At 49.0% G+C, this 12485-nt stretch overlaps 1 protein-coding gene across 1 annotated transcript; it reads left to right on the top strand.

The window, feature by feature from the left end:
• Positions 1-3560: 3560 nt before the first annotated feature.
• FAM124B (family with sequence similarity 124 member B) lies at positions 3561-8744 on the top strand. Its single transcript, XM_010406017.4, has 3 exons — positions 3561-3660; positions 4564-5902; positions 7408-8744. Exons 2-3 carry the CDS (start codon positions 5174-5176, stop codon positions 8029-8031), a joined length of 1353 nt encoding a protein of 450 aa, XP_010404319.3. The 5' UTR covers positions 3561-3660; positions 4564-5173; the 3' UTR covers positions 8032-8744.
• The last annotated feature ends 3741 nt before the right edge of the window (positions 8745-12485 follow it).

A 12485-nucleotide genomic window follows, 5' to 3' on the forward strand; every position in this document is an offset into this window, starting at 1 on the left:
TGGGTCAGTGCTGAATGTTGGCTCTTTGAAGTCAAGTCACCACAGGAAAGGCTGAGAAGGTTGGGCTTGTTCAGTCTCCAGAAGACTGAGAGGGGATCTAATCAGTATCTATAAAAGACTGAAGGAAGGGTGTCAAGGGAATGGACTGGGCTCTGCTCTGTGGTATGAAGCAATAGGACAAGAGACAATGGCAGAAACTGATGCCCAGGAAGTTCCACCTGAATGTGAGGAAGAATTTCCTCTGAGCACTGGATCAGGTTGTCCTGACAGGGTGTGGAGTCTCCCTCACTGGAGATATTCCAGAACAATCGTCTGGACACAATCCTGTGCCATGTATGCTCTGGGATGATGCTGCCTGAGCAGGGAGATTGGAGCAGATTCCCCACAGTGGTCCCTTCCAATCTGACCCATTCTATGATTCTGTGATCTCACTTTTTTTATTGAATACTTGTTTCTGCTATGACCTGAGATTGGCTCATTATTTTTAGTGGATCTTGGTTTGGGTGCATAGAGTGTTTTGGTTGGTTTTTTTTTTTTTAAATATTTTAGACAAACTGAAAAATGAGGAAGAATGGAACTATCTGCAAGTGTCCCATAACTGGCTGAGGACACATAGCCCATGTTTGGTGGGAGACGAATATAAAAACCAGCCAAGGACACACATTGCCTTTTTACAACATATTTGTTACTACTAGGACACTAATCTCTGTGTCTCATTGCTCCTCTCTCAGCCTTGCCCTTGCCCCAAAGCCTGTGTCACCTGAGGATAACTTTGCTGTACTCTCGTTACTGTAATCACCAGGTGCACAGGGAAGATGTGGTTTAATCCTGGGTGTCCCTCTGCAGCGTGTGCCGTAGTGCCACGAGGATCCCTATTCCCCCGGGAGTCGTGGCTCAGTGTCAGGAGGAACCCCTCTCACTTTACATTTTATCTCCTGTGAGCCTTTAAGCTCTCCCTTGTCCGTGCGCCTCCAGGCGAGGTGTTCCTCCCGGCAGGAGCTGGAGTCTCTGGGAGGACCTGAAGCCGCGGTGCTGCCAGGCTGAGCTGCGGCTCCAGCAGAGCCCAGGGCAGCGCTACAGAAGCTCTGCCAGGTAGGACAGGCTGCAGCCTGAGACAGCTCCCTCTGGTCTTTACGGCTGTGTTCTTGTTTCCTTCTCCTTGTGTGTGTATGTGCTCGGATCCTGACTCACAGTGTATGGTGGAGCTCTCTGTATTTTCTGCCTGCTGACAGACCCTTGCTGGATGCTTACTTTTTGATAGCTGGCTAAAAAGAAGAAACAAGAATCGTTTGGGAGAGAAGTCCACTTAAATAAATGCAGTAGGTTAGATGGGTTTTTGCTCTTTTGGTCATTGGGTCTTTGGCTTCTTCAAAAGCAGTGATGAATTGGAGTCATGGGTTTTGAAGCCAAACTCCGAAAAGACTTTTGTATTCAAGTAAGGCCTTAATCTTGATTTTTATCTCAGTACTGTATATGCTATATATAACTGTCACCTAGCAGGTTAATTTAGTAGTTTTGTCCTTGTTATAGGCAGAGCTTCAGATTGGTGTAAAACAAAAAAAAAAAAAAAAAAAAGTTTTTAAAAGAAATTAGGAAGCCTGAGTCATGTATTTAATGAGGCCTTCTCCCAAGGTGCTTAGGTAATACATACTCAGCCTCTCTCAAGTTAATTATGTTCTAATAATCCTTGTAAAGGACCTTCCTTACAGATGTTTCTATGAACTTTTAAATCCTGTGATGCATCATCAGTTTTGGTGGTGTCAGCTGAAGCAAAGGGCTCTGAGCAGTGGAGAGGACTAGGCACAACTCAGGAATTCATTATGAAAAGGAATTTTTAATTATTTTGCTGTACCTTTCCACTGTAGGATTTTAGACATACAGCAGACAGTATTCTCTGAGGCTTCACATCATAAAGTGTTTATTAGTTGTTCACATTTGGACTTTAATTTGTGCAGGGCTTACCAGTGTATGTATTAGTGCCAGATACAAATATTCATCTTTGACTTGCTCTTACACACAGCTGGAGTGCCCCAGCAGCTTCCTGTAAGTTCTGCTGTGTTACCAGTCACTGCCATGTGGGAATGGGGCCCCAATTTTTTTGAGTGCCATATCAGAATTACCTGCCCCTCCTCCCCTCAGCAAAGTGACTTTTCACATAAGATTGAACTGCTATTTTTCTAATCTCCTGAAGAAATCTTTCTTGTTGTGTTCATTAGGTCACTATGAAAAATGTGCTTTTCCGTTTGGCAGCCAGACTGGAAAGCTGGGGGAAGGGGAAGCAGAGAGGAGGGCAAGGACTCATTCCATTCAGGGATCGGAATGAAATGAGCGCTTTGCTTTTCTTAGGAGATCCAGCAAAAGCCAGCACTTTGTTCTCGTGGCAGCCATCCCTTTTCCACCTGAGATGAGCTGTGGATGAAGGGTCTGAACTCACCAGGCTGCAGCAGTGAGGTCCATGGCACCCAGGCTTTATTCCAAGGCTGGGGGGGGGGGGGCAAGAAACTGGGGACCAAGTGAGGGCATGAGGATACCCTTGTCTGAGGCTGAGGAGCCTGGTTTGAGCCCTTCCCCAAGGATATTTAGTTGTCAAAGCAAGTGGAAGAGGAGCAGAGGTGCTCAGGCTGGGTGGTGGGGCTCCCCTCCTCTGAGGGAGAGCGTCAGGCAAAGGCTGAGCTTCAGCTCATCTCATGCTCCTGACCTGGAGCTGCTGGAGAGCTGAGAACCAGGCCTAAAATTGTTCTCCAGGCAGTTTCATTAGGTAGAGTTTCAGAGCTGAGATTGTTTCCCTGTCCCACCCCAGCAAGCACAGAAGAAATACATGGCGGAGGGTTAAGGATTTAACCCTTTTTGTGAGTAAGGCTCAGGTTTTTGGCTGTTATAAAACCAGGATAGATGCTGGTCACCTTCAGCAGTCTCTGGAGCAAGCACCTGCCCATCTGGGAAACAATTTGGCTCCCACTGGCCACAGCAGGAACTGGAGAGGGCCAAGGTTTCTGCATCATTCCCTAACCAGCCCTTACTCTCTATGGCTGCTCTGCAGGAATTTGCATACCCAGTCCTCTGTCACCTTCACCACACTGCTGCAGCTGCCCATGGGATTTTACCCAGCAGATTGGAGCAGGAGTGGGGCCGAGAGCTGCCCAAGCCAGCAGTGATGGCACTGCACAAGGAAAGCAGTGCTTGTCCCCCCACTCCCTCTTCACTGCCCTGAGAGGGAGCAGTTTGCAGGTGCAGGAGTGGGGGTCCTGCTCCTAGGGAGAAGGGGGAGTGGGAGCAGGCACTGGGGCTGTGGTGCAGTAGCAGCCCGAGGGGTGCTCACCTGGGGTGGGAATAGGGGAACCTGTCATGGGAGCTGCTTCCAGCTACAAACTGAGCCCTGATGAACTTGCTCAGTTTCAGGGTTTTCCTGTACAGACAAAATCCCCCTGTTCTTCACAAGCAGGAAGGCAGATGACTGTCTGCCCCTGCCCTGTAGCAAGGAGTTGATGAATCATTTCCTTTTCCATATTTTAGTGAAATTGTGTTGTTCAGAGCTCATCTAGAGCATTTTAATGTTTTAAGCACTTGCACTCTTCACTTTCTTCCTGCAATTGTCTGAAGGCTGGATTTTGTTTTTGTCTCCCTCCCAACAGCAGTTGTTACTTGCTCAAAGTGTTGCAGGTGGGTGCAAAATAATTTTTTCCTCATTTTCTAGACAGTCTTTTAAATTTTTATTGTACATAGGTGCCAGCATAGCTTTTAAAGAATGAATGTGAGTTTCTACCAGTGAGAGGGATCTCCCTAAACGAAACCAAGGCACTGCTGCTTGTACTTTTAGACCTTGGAGATTTTACTTACGAAGTTTGGGTCATATTAAAAAAATAGTTCAGAGTTATGAATAACACATTTACTAATGCTGGGATTTCTGCACAGTAAACCACTGGTTTGTGTGCTTGGCTGTTTGAGAGGGAAGTTGGTATGTCAGCAGAGAGAGGTGTGCTGCTCTCAATTAGATGGAGCTGGACAGACCACCAGAGGCCCCAGTTTTGATTTACATACTGGCTGCAGTGGGGGCAGTTCTGTATAGGAAGTGGGTTTGGCTTGACCTGTATTGTGTTGCTCCTGGGCTGCAAATAGGGAGATGAAGGGTCAGTGTGATTTATTGTCCAGACACTAGAAGAGACCTGGAAAGAGGTGTATTTTCAGCACTCCTATTGTAGCTTATGAAGTAAGCTAAGCTAAGTACTAATATGTAAAGCCAAGGAGCAAGGAAAAAAAACCCTTGGACTTTGCTTAAGGCTGCTGATGACATGGGTATCTCAGGAAAAAAAAAAAAATAAAGGAGGAAAAAGAAGCAAAGAGGGCACTGAAAATGGAAAGCCAGCTTTTATGGGCTACAGTACCCAGGACCTGGTTTCCAATTAGGCAGCAAGGTACCTGTGTTGTGAAGGGTGTAACTAGGAGTCGAGGTTTTTTCCCAAAGCTCCTCTTTCCTGATTTATATCTGCCCTTATTGTTATCTGTTGTGTTCACATGGCTGGAGTTTTTCTTTTGTTATTCTGTTTTCCTTCCTTGTTTTCACAGAATAGCTTATCTGTGTGCCCCAGAAGGGTGGGACTCCCAGAGATCACAGGCTTTTTACAATGAGCCAAAGCCAGCCTGCTGACTAGAAGAAAACTTGCTGAGGGTTTCAGCCATGAGTGCTACATGGGCTTTGCAAAAGGCAGTGATTGCACTGGTGGGACTCGGCTGGGTCCAAAGCGGCCACGGCTTCCACTGCCGAGAGACAAGTGAGCATCACCTCATCCTGGAAGATCGCTGCTTGTGTTCCAATGCTGTGCATCTCTGCTGTCCTGTGTCATGAACGACAGGAGCAGGAGGACACAGAGCTGAGTCTGGACACTTGGATTGCACGTACTCAGTGACCAGAGCTCCAGAGCTGGGAATGAGCCCTGAGCCGAGCTCTGCTGGGATGTGACCTGGGACTGCTTGCTTAAAGCCTTGTCGTTCTCCACCTGCCAGCTCTGCACGTTCACTGTGCTTACCCACGTGTTTCATCAGGCTACTGCACAGCCTGCAGGAGTCTGAACTCATTCTGTTCAAGTCTCAGAGTACACCTTGTGTTCCTGAGGCCACAAGAGTAGAAGGAAGGCACCAATTTGTCTGTTTTAATTTTTTGCCATCCATCTTTGCAATGGATGATGGAGCAGAGTCTCTGATGACTGTGCATCTCCTCACCCATTTGGGACACACATTTCTTCTGCAGCAAACTCTGGATCGGCTTTTGGAGTGGCTCTGCCTGGACATTCGCCTTTTCCTGGTGTCTGAGCGGATTCCTCCACTGAAATACTATGAGAGATACTGCAAGAGGAGCTGCAGCTTTCCTGGAATATCTGTCCTCCTTTTTCTGCACGAGGACTTGGGAGAAGAACGGATTGTCCAGGTCCATGAGCAATTCCAGCGCCCACCCTGGCGGTACCAGCGTGCCCAGTTTGCTAACGGGCAAAGCCCTCGCTATGCCCCAGCCCACCAGGACTTCTATGGCCTGGATGAGCAGCTGCCCGTGTGGGGCATCAGGCGGGTGCACTGCAGCCCCGAAATCCTGCGCATCACCCTCTACTGCAGCTTTGATAACTATGAGGATGCAGTGAGGCTCTACGAGATGATCCTCCAGAAAGAAGCCACTCTGCAGAAAACCACTTTCTGTGTCTTCGTGCTGCACGCCACCCCACACGTGGCCGTGCAGCTGTGCCTGAAACAGCTGCCCATCGGGGTGGCTGCCGAGCCCAGGGACTCGTCAGCCTTGCAGTTCAAGGTACAAGAAATCGGGCAGCTGGTGCCCCTCCTGCCCAACCCGTGTGTTCCCATCAGCAGCACCAGGTGGCAAACACAGGACTATGAAGGAAATACAATTCTGCTCAAGGTATGTGTCTGTGGTGCTCTCAGAGGAGGGGATTTACCTACGTTTTTCCAAGGAAAGCAGGACTGGTTCAAAATGGAAATTACGATTTTGTTTGTTCATGTTTTCTTTTGAATTTGTGAATGCAGTAATCGGAGTCTGCCAGTGCTGTGATGCTGTTGATAAATATAAGCACTGATCCTTGGAGTGTTTTTGTACTGTTAAATTAACATCATTACTGCTTGCCTGAAATGGAGATTATTAATGCTTTCTAGGGTACACTAGCTTAACATCTTCCCTGCTCTGCCTCAAACAAATGATTGTAGCAGCCTAATCTTTTTCTGATAAGTCATTGCTGTTTAAATGTTTTTCAAAGCTGCTTTTTGGCATCCAAAACCAGAAGTTTTGTAAGTGTAATGTTGATACAGCACCGCCTGCAATAGAGGCTGTGAGCTCACAAGTGAGTTGCAGTTGGGCAAGAGTGACAAAGAGATGTGTCCTAGGAAATCTCGGCCTTTTCTGTTCAAGTGTGCAGTTCAGCGGTTATATGAATACAAATTTTAAAAAAGAAAAAGTCAGTGCTGAGATGACATGTAGTGAGAAGTATACACGTGAGCAGAATGGCAGTTTAGTTCAGTGTGCTTTCTTTCCATTGTAACAACCCCTCCCACCTCTGTTTTTTTTTTTTCTTGTAATTTGGATTTTAGATTATTTGCCCATCCTGTTCTTTTTCCTTACAGAAATCGTTACAGATAAAGTTAATTACTCGGTTCAGCCTATTTTTATGCTGCTCTGAACACTAATCTCAGAGCAGCCCTTGCTGCCTCACTCAGTATCAATTTTATAAACGGGTTTGCACCCTCTCGGACTGGTCAAGGCCCTGGGTATCTTCACATAGCTTTGAAGTTGGTCCTACTTGGAGCAGGGGACTGGCCCAGGTGACCTCCAAAAGTCCCTTCCTAAATTACTGTGTGGTTCTTCCTGCTGTAGATACAAGGTCTTTGAGCTGTCAGATGTACATTAATTCACTGGTAGGAAATTTGGAAGCTTTTTTGGGGATGTGACCATGCTGCACTGTGCTTCTCGCAAAGGAAGGCGTAATCCACTTGAACTTGAGGATATATCTTGTGTCCAAGCTCCACTCAGCAGGCTGACAGCCTAGTGCTTTATTTTGCAGCTCTTCATCTGTAAATCTTTATTCTAAGTACCTGCAATTTACCCCCCTGCCCCGACTTTCTGCCACGTTGCAAACTGAATCCAAGGCTCTGCTTGTAGACTCCATGTGGAGTTGACATTCCCCCCTGAAGCTCATTGTGGTAACTGGCAGTGGCTCTCCTTTCCAGGTGTTTATCCAGGTTTCCCTGGAATGCATGTGGATCTTTTGTATTCACAACCTACTTCGGCAAGGCCTTCCCCAGGTGTACTGACTCAGGCTGCAGGTGACCTCAGCACAGTGAAGCTGGGCGAGAGCATCATCACTGGTCAAGCTAAAACTGTGTGTTAACTGGGTTCTCTCTAATTTTCAACAGGTTCCAAACAGCTCCAAGACCCTTGAAACAGGCATCGGGCTTTCCCAGCAGTGTAATAGTACAGGCAGTGGAAAAATCCCGCAGGACTGTATCCCAGCCCCTCTCCATGTAAAGCAGGATAATGCTGGGCGGAGGAGCCGGGAGGTCAGAGCTCTGAAGAGTAAAACAAAATCTGACCCAGGTGGAGCCCTTGCCTCTGAGCAAGCCAGCAGTGACCTCCAGAGGCACTCCTGCTCTCCTCCTGGTGTCGCAGCAGCCCGGCCGTGGTGGGAAGCGCCATCGCTGCGCAGGCAGGCGGGCGGGAGGCTGCAGGCTCCTCTCCCGGAGAGCCGCCGGCATCGCGGAACGGAGACCGACGTGGACACCGGGCTCGCCGTGGGGAACCCCAGCAGCGGCCGCTGCCCGCTGAGCCACTTCCCCAGGGCCCTGCGGAGCAGCCTCCTGGAGCCGCCATCCCCCGGGGCCGGGGCGGGGGCCAGCGCTGCCCTGCCCGCCCAGGACGGGACCCGGCTGCTGCGAAGGAGCAAAGCAGCGGCGCACGGAGCTCCGGGCTGCCACTCGCAGACACCGCGGGCCAGCCCCGCACACCCAGCAGAGGACGACGAGGAGGAATTCTTTATATGACTGAAACCAAACGTGCCAGATGGACTCATCCTTCCCAAAGGACAGCAGAGCACTTTTGGATGTCCTGTGGCTGCTGCTGCTCAGGTTGTCCCTCTGTAGCTGTGACACCTCAGTAATGCGGTCACCGAGGCAGACACTAACTTTCCATGGAGAGGTGCTAAGGAGGCTGCAGGAAAAATAACACTGTTTACGGAAAGTTGTTGTTTTGGTTTGGTTTTTCTAGTGCACACTAGGTGATGGGTATGTTGTGCAATGAACAGGAATAAGCCATATGACTCCTACAGCTGTTCTAAGATGCTAAAAAACAGACAGTGACATCTTCAGACGGTTTTTGAAGGTGCAGCTTGCCTGAGCTGCCCAGGCAGCTGGATGCCCCCAGCCGTGGGGACTCACCATCCCTTGCCAGGACGTACTGGAACAAGGTTGTGGCATGGTCACAGGGCTTATGCTGGTTTTCCTTTGTGTTCTTTCTTGTTTCCCCTATTGTTGGTATTTAAAATCTATCAGTGCTGTCAATTTTATGCAAGCTTTGAAACATAAGAATGTTCTTTTAAATATTTCTCAAGAAAAATATTTCTTGTGAGGCCTCTTTCCCAACTCAGCACAGTACATGCAAAAAACCACACACTTGAAGAGAAGTGCCAGTAAAATCTGCTGTTGCCTATTCATATGACACTTAAAATAAACACAGCAACGGGCCAGGCTTTGTTAAACCAGAGTGCAATTAGCAGGCAATCCTAGCTGGGTTTTAATTAACAAAAGACAAGAGAAGTTAAGAGTCTTGGAGGGAATTGCTAAATGCTCGAGAGTAAAAAGGATGGGAGAAATGTGGTCATGATTCAGCATCAACAGATGCTGAAATAACTCCCATCTTGATCAGTTTTCTTTCTCAAGTAGGATTAAATAAATCTCAGAGGGAAAGAGATGGGAAGAATATGAAGGAGGAGTGAAATTATTCAAAGAAAAGCCACATCTGATGATACTTACCGTCCAAAGAGTACAACAAAGAGGTATTTTCTCCCTTAAAGATACCTGAATTCTGCTGGGGGTATAGGGCAGTCCCTGCTCTGGGCCCTCCCAGCTGGTGCTACCCTGCCAAGTGATGCTCATGAATCCTTCAATTTGGGGGCCAAAACCTTCACAACAGGACAATTCATCCACTGGACACCTACAAACATCCCCCAGGTTTTCACAAGCTCTGCAAAAATTGTGGACTTTTTAATGACTCATACTGTGCTATTTTATATCTACAAGGGTGATTATTTAATCTTTCCTAGCACACTAGAAACTCAGCCAGGTCTTTTCAGAGCTGGAGAAAATGTCTGGTCAGTGGGGAAGCAGCAAAGAGGAGCTTGCAGGGGCTGGATCCCTGGGCCTGCTGTGGTGTGTGCAAGGGTGGGCTGGAGGCACATGGGGAGAGGAGGGGGATCAGAGCAGGGCAGTGCTCTTCAAACACGAGGTTACAGGCCTGCAGTGGGCATGGATGGGATAATCATGAACTTGGGAATAAAGCCAGAAGTGGGAGAAGCAGCTTTAAAGAGAGATTTCATGGCCTTCTCTCTACTCTCTCATGCCAAAGGTACTTGAGTGAGAGTATTTATCATAAATCTTATTTTACCTAAAAGAAAGGGATAGAAGGTCAGTATCTAGCCTGGGGGAAATGCTTCATCATTTGGAAAAAAAAAGGGACAAGTTTCACCTGCCTGCAGCAGGTCGTGGAAAAGGGCTTCAAGTCAATGGAGAATGGCTCTGAAAATATTGCTTTTAACAGGTAGTGTGTAAAATCTATGTATTTTAAGCACAGGATATATCTAGTACAAATTCTCTATGACACAGGCAGGTGTGCAAGGTGTATTGGGTCAGAGGGCACATTTCTCCATGGATGGCTTCAGTAGTGGAAAGCAAAGATTCACATTTTCCAGACCGTTTATATCTCTGCAGCCTCTATTTTATCCTTCTTCCTTGCACACTGTGCCATTTCTTTCAGGCTTTTAAAAACAGTCTAATAAGGAGCACAGGTTGGCAGGATCTGCTGAAGGTCTGTGTTCCACACACCCTGAGAGGAGCTTCCTGGTAAGCAGCCAGAGGGAGTGGATGCATGAGGTGTGTGGGGCTGGCAAGGCTGGCAGCAAGCTCAGCCAGGGCTTCCCATCCTGTGTGCTGGTCCCAGCAAAGCACACTGGGGAAAACAGCCTTGGTGGGAAACTGAAGAGGGAGTTTGACAAGGGTCACTGGGTCACTGGCACAGTCTGGGTGGTGGAGGCAGGAAATCTGTTCTTGCAGGAGCAGGGTGTGTGCTGAGGGATGGAGTCATGAGCAGTGGGGGTCAGAAGAAGCAGGAGAACTTGCTCTGGGGTCACTTTAACACAGCCTGAAGAGGTGACTGCTGTTGGTTTGGTGGGGGTTTTTTTTGTTGTTTAGCCCCTGGCAACAGAAATTGTGTCTTTTGTCTCCGCTGAAGCAAGCACAGTGGTATTTCTGAGGGATGAGTTGCCCAGGAGCAGCGGGAGCACTCCCTCATGCCTGGATACGAGCACAAAGGCAGGGGGTGCTCCCTTGCTCCCCACTCCTGGCACGGTGCCGTGGTGCAGGCAGGCACCCAGGAAACCACTGGCATGGTCAGTGAGATCACAGGCTCAGCCTCTCTTGTTAAAAAGAAGCTGGCAAACTTGATTCTTTCGGGGAAGAAAATGCTGAAAGCACTCTTCTTTCCTGAATTCTGGGCCAATTTCAGCTTTCATTAATGCTTTGGTAAATCCTAAGGCAGTCCTATGAGGACAGCTGAGCTTCCCAGATTTACACTGGTGGGTCTGGGGCGGGAGTTTGCTTCTCTTCACCTGTGCTGGTGCCGTGCTCTGTACCCAGTACAAAGCTTTGCAGCTGCTTGATAGAGGAAAACACGCGTTTCAGAAATCTTGTGTTTGTAACAGGAGCGCAAACCAGAAATTGTCTCGTTTGCTGAAGACGAGTGTGGCAGCTCCAGCCCCTGCACAGGCTGTGCAATCGGGGCCCAGTGCTCACCTGTGCAGGGCTGGAGCAGCGATGGTCACTTCCTCTATTGTCCCGTCACCTCTTGGTCATTGCAGAGTTTGCCAGATTATTGTTGCTATTGTTATTTTTGGTGTTATTATTGTTGTTGTTATTATAGTTAGGTTTGTTGGGATTCTGTTGTCCCCGCGTGTCGCGGCTGCGCTGGGCGGGGTCCCGGGGTGCGGGGGCTGCGGGGCTGGTCCCGCCCGTCCCTGTGGCACCAGCTCCGCCGGCATCTTTCCTCCCGCGGGTCCCCGTCACCCTCCTCCCCGGCGGTGTGTCTCTGTCACCCTCCTCCCCCAGCCGTGTGTCCCTGTCGCCCCCTCGGGAGCAGCAGCTCAGGGTGCACGGGGACCGCGGGCAGGCGGCAGCTGCTGTCTTCGTCCCCCTTTCAGCTCAGTCCCAGCGTCAGTCTGCCCCTCACCTCCTGCCCTGCACGGCCCGAGCAGTCCCCACCGGCTGGGCGATGATGCCTCTATGGCTCCACTGCCCCGACAGAAAGATGGGAGCTGCCTGCCAACTCCAGCCACAGGTTCCTCTGCACTGCTCTCCCCAGGCTTTGCCTTTCTGCAGCATCAGATCTCTAAGCCCAGCCGTGGTCCAGCTCCTAACGGAGCTTCAGTCCCTGGCCCCACCCTTCCAGCAACTGGGGCTTTTAATCCTCACTTTCCTTAACACGAAATTAACCTGATAGATTAGAAAGCAATAGAGGTACTAATAACAAAGAAACCCCATTTCTCTCTCATTCATTAATTTTCTCTGACAGCAAAGTAGTTAATTAAGGAGATCTGTCATGTAAGTGACAGGGGAAAATAGAGTTCTTCTTAATGTATTTTATTGGTTTTTGGCAGCCTCAGTCACTGATGCTCTGCAATGTCATGTGCAGTTGTTACTGTGCATCTGCTGTGTGTAAGAAGAGTTGATATGGTACTGACAAGCTTGCAACAAAGATGTTTTGCTAAAAAATGCTATGAATTCTCCCTTTTCTTCAGTAGTTGAGCACTGAATGATCACTCTAGGAGAGGCGTGATGGAGCAGGGCAGGGAGTGGGGTGAGGAGTGGGACCTTTGCTTTGACAGGGCAGAGCAGGAGGAGATACCGAGCATTCTAGGTCATGTCTGTCTCTCTCTGTGCCTCGCTTGCGAAGTGAATTACGAAGCTCAAAGGCCCTGAGGTTTTGCTTTTCTCTGAGGAACAGGAAATTTCTGCTGAAGCCAAAGTGAAGCCAAAGGAGAGGTCTGGGCTGTGAGAGGGACACAGAGGGTCTGGGGTCGCCCTGTGGCACCCTGTATGTGTGGCACACATCCTTCTCTTCCCCTCCCATCATTCTGTGTGGGCTGGAAATCAGGAGAATTCTGAGCAGCCCCTTTTGCCTGTGGTGCTGCTGACACTGCTCAGGGGAGGAAGGCCTCTTCAGCCTGGAA

Source organism: Corvus cornix, chromosome 9 (genome assembly GCF_000738735.6).
Source record: "Corvus cornix cornix isolate S_Up_H32 chromosome 9, ASM73873v5, whole genome shotgun sequence".
NCBI lineage: Eukaryota > Metazoa > Chordata > Aves > Passeriformes > Corvidae > Corvus > Corvus cornix.

What these genes read in the sequence shown, in the direction of transcription:
- FAM124B (XM_010406017.4), top strand. Translation starts at nt 5,174, where the DNA reads ATGGATGATGGAGCAGAGTCTCTGATGACTGTGCATCTCCTCACCCAT. An exon ending in GAAATACAATTCTGCTCAAG is followed by an intron (nt 5,903 to 7,407) that starts GTATGTGTCTGT and finishes AATTTTCAACAG; the next exon opens with GTTCCAAACAGCTCCAAGAC.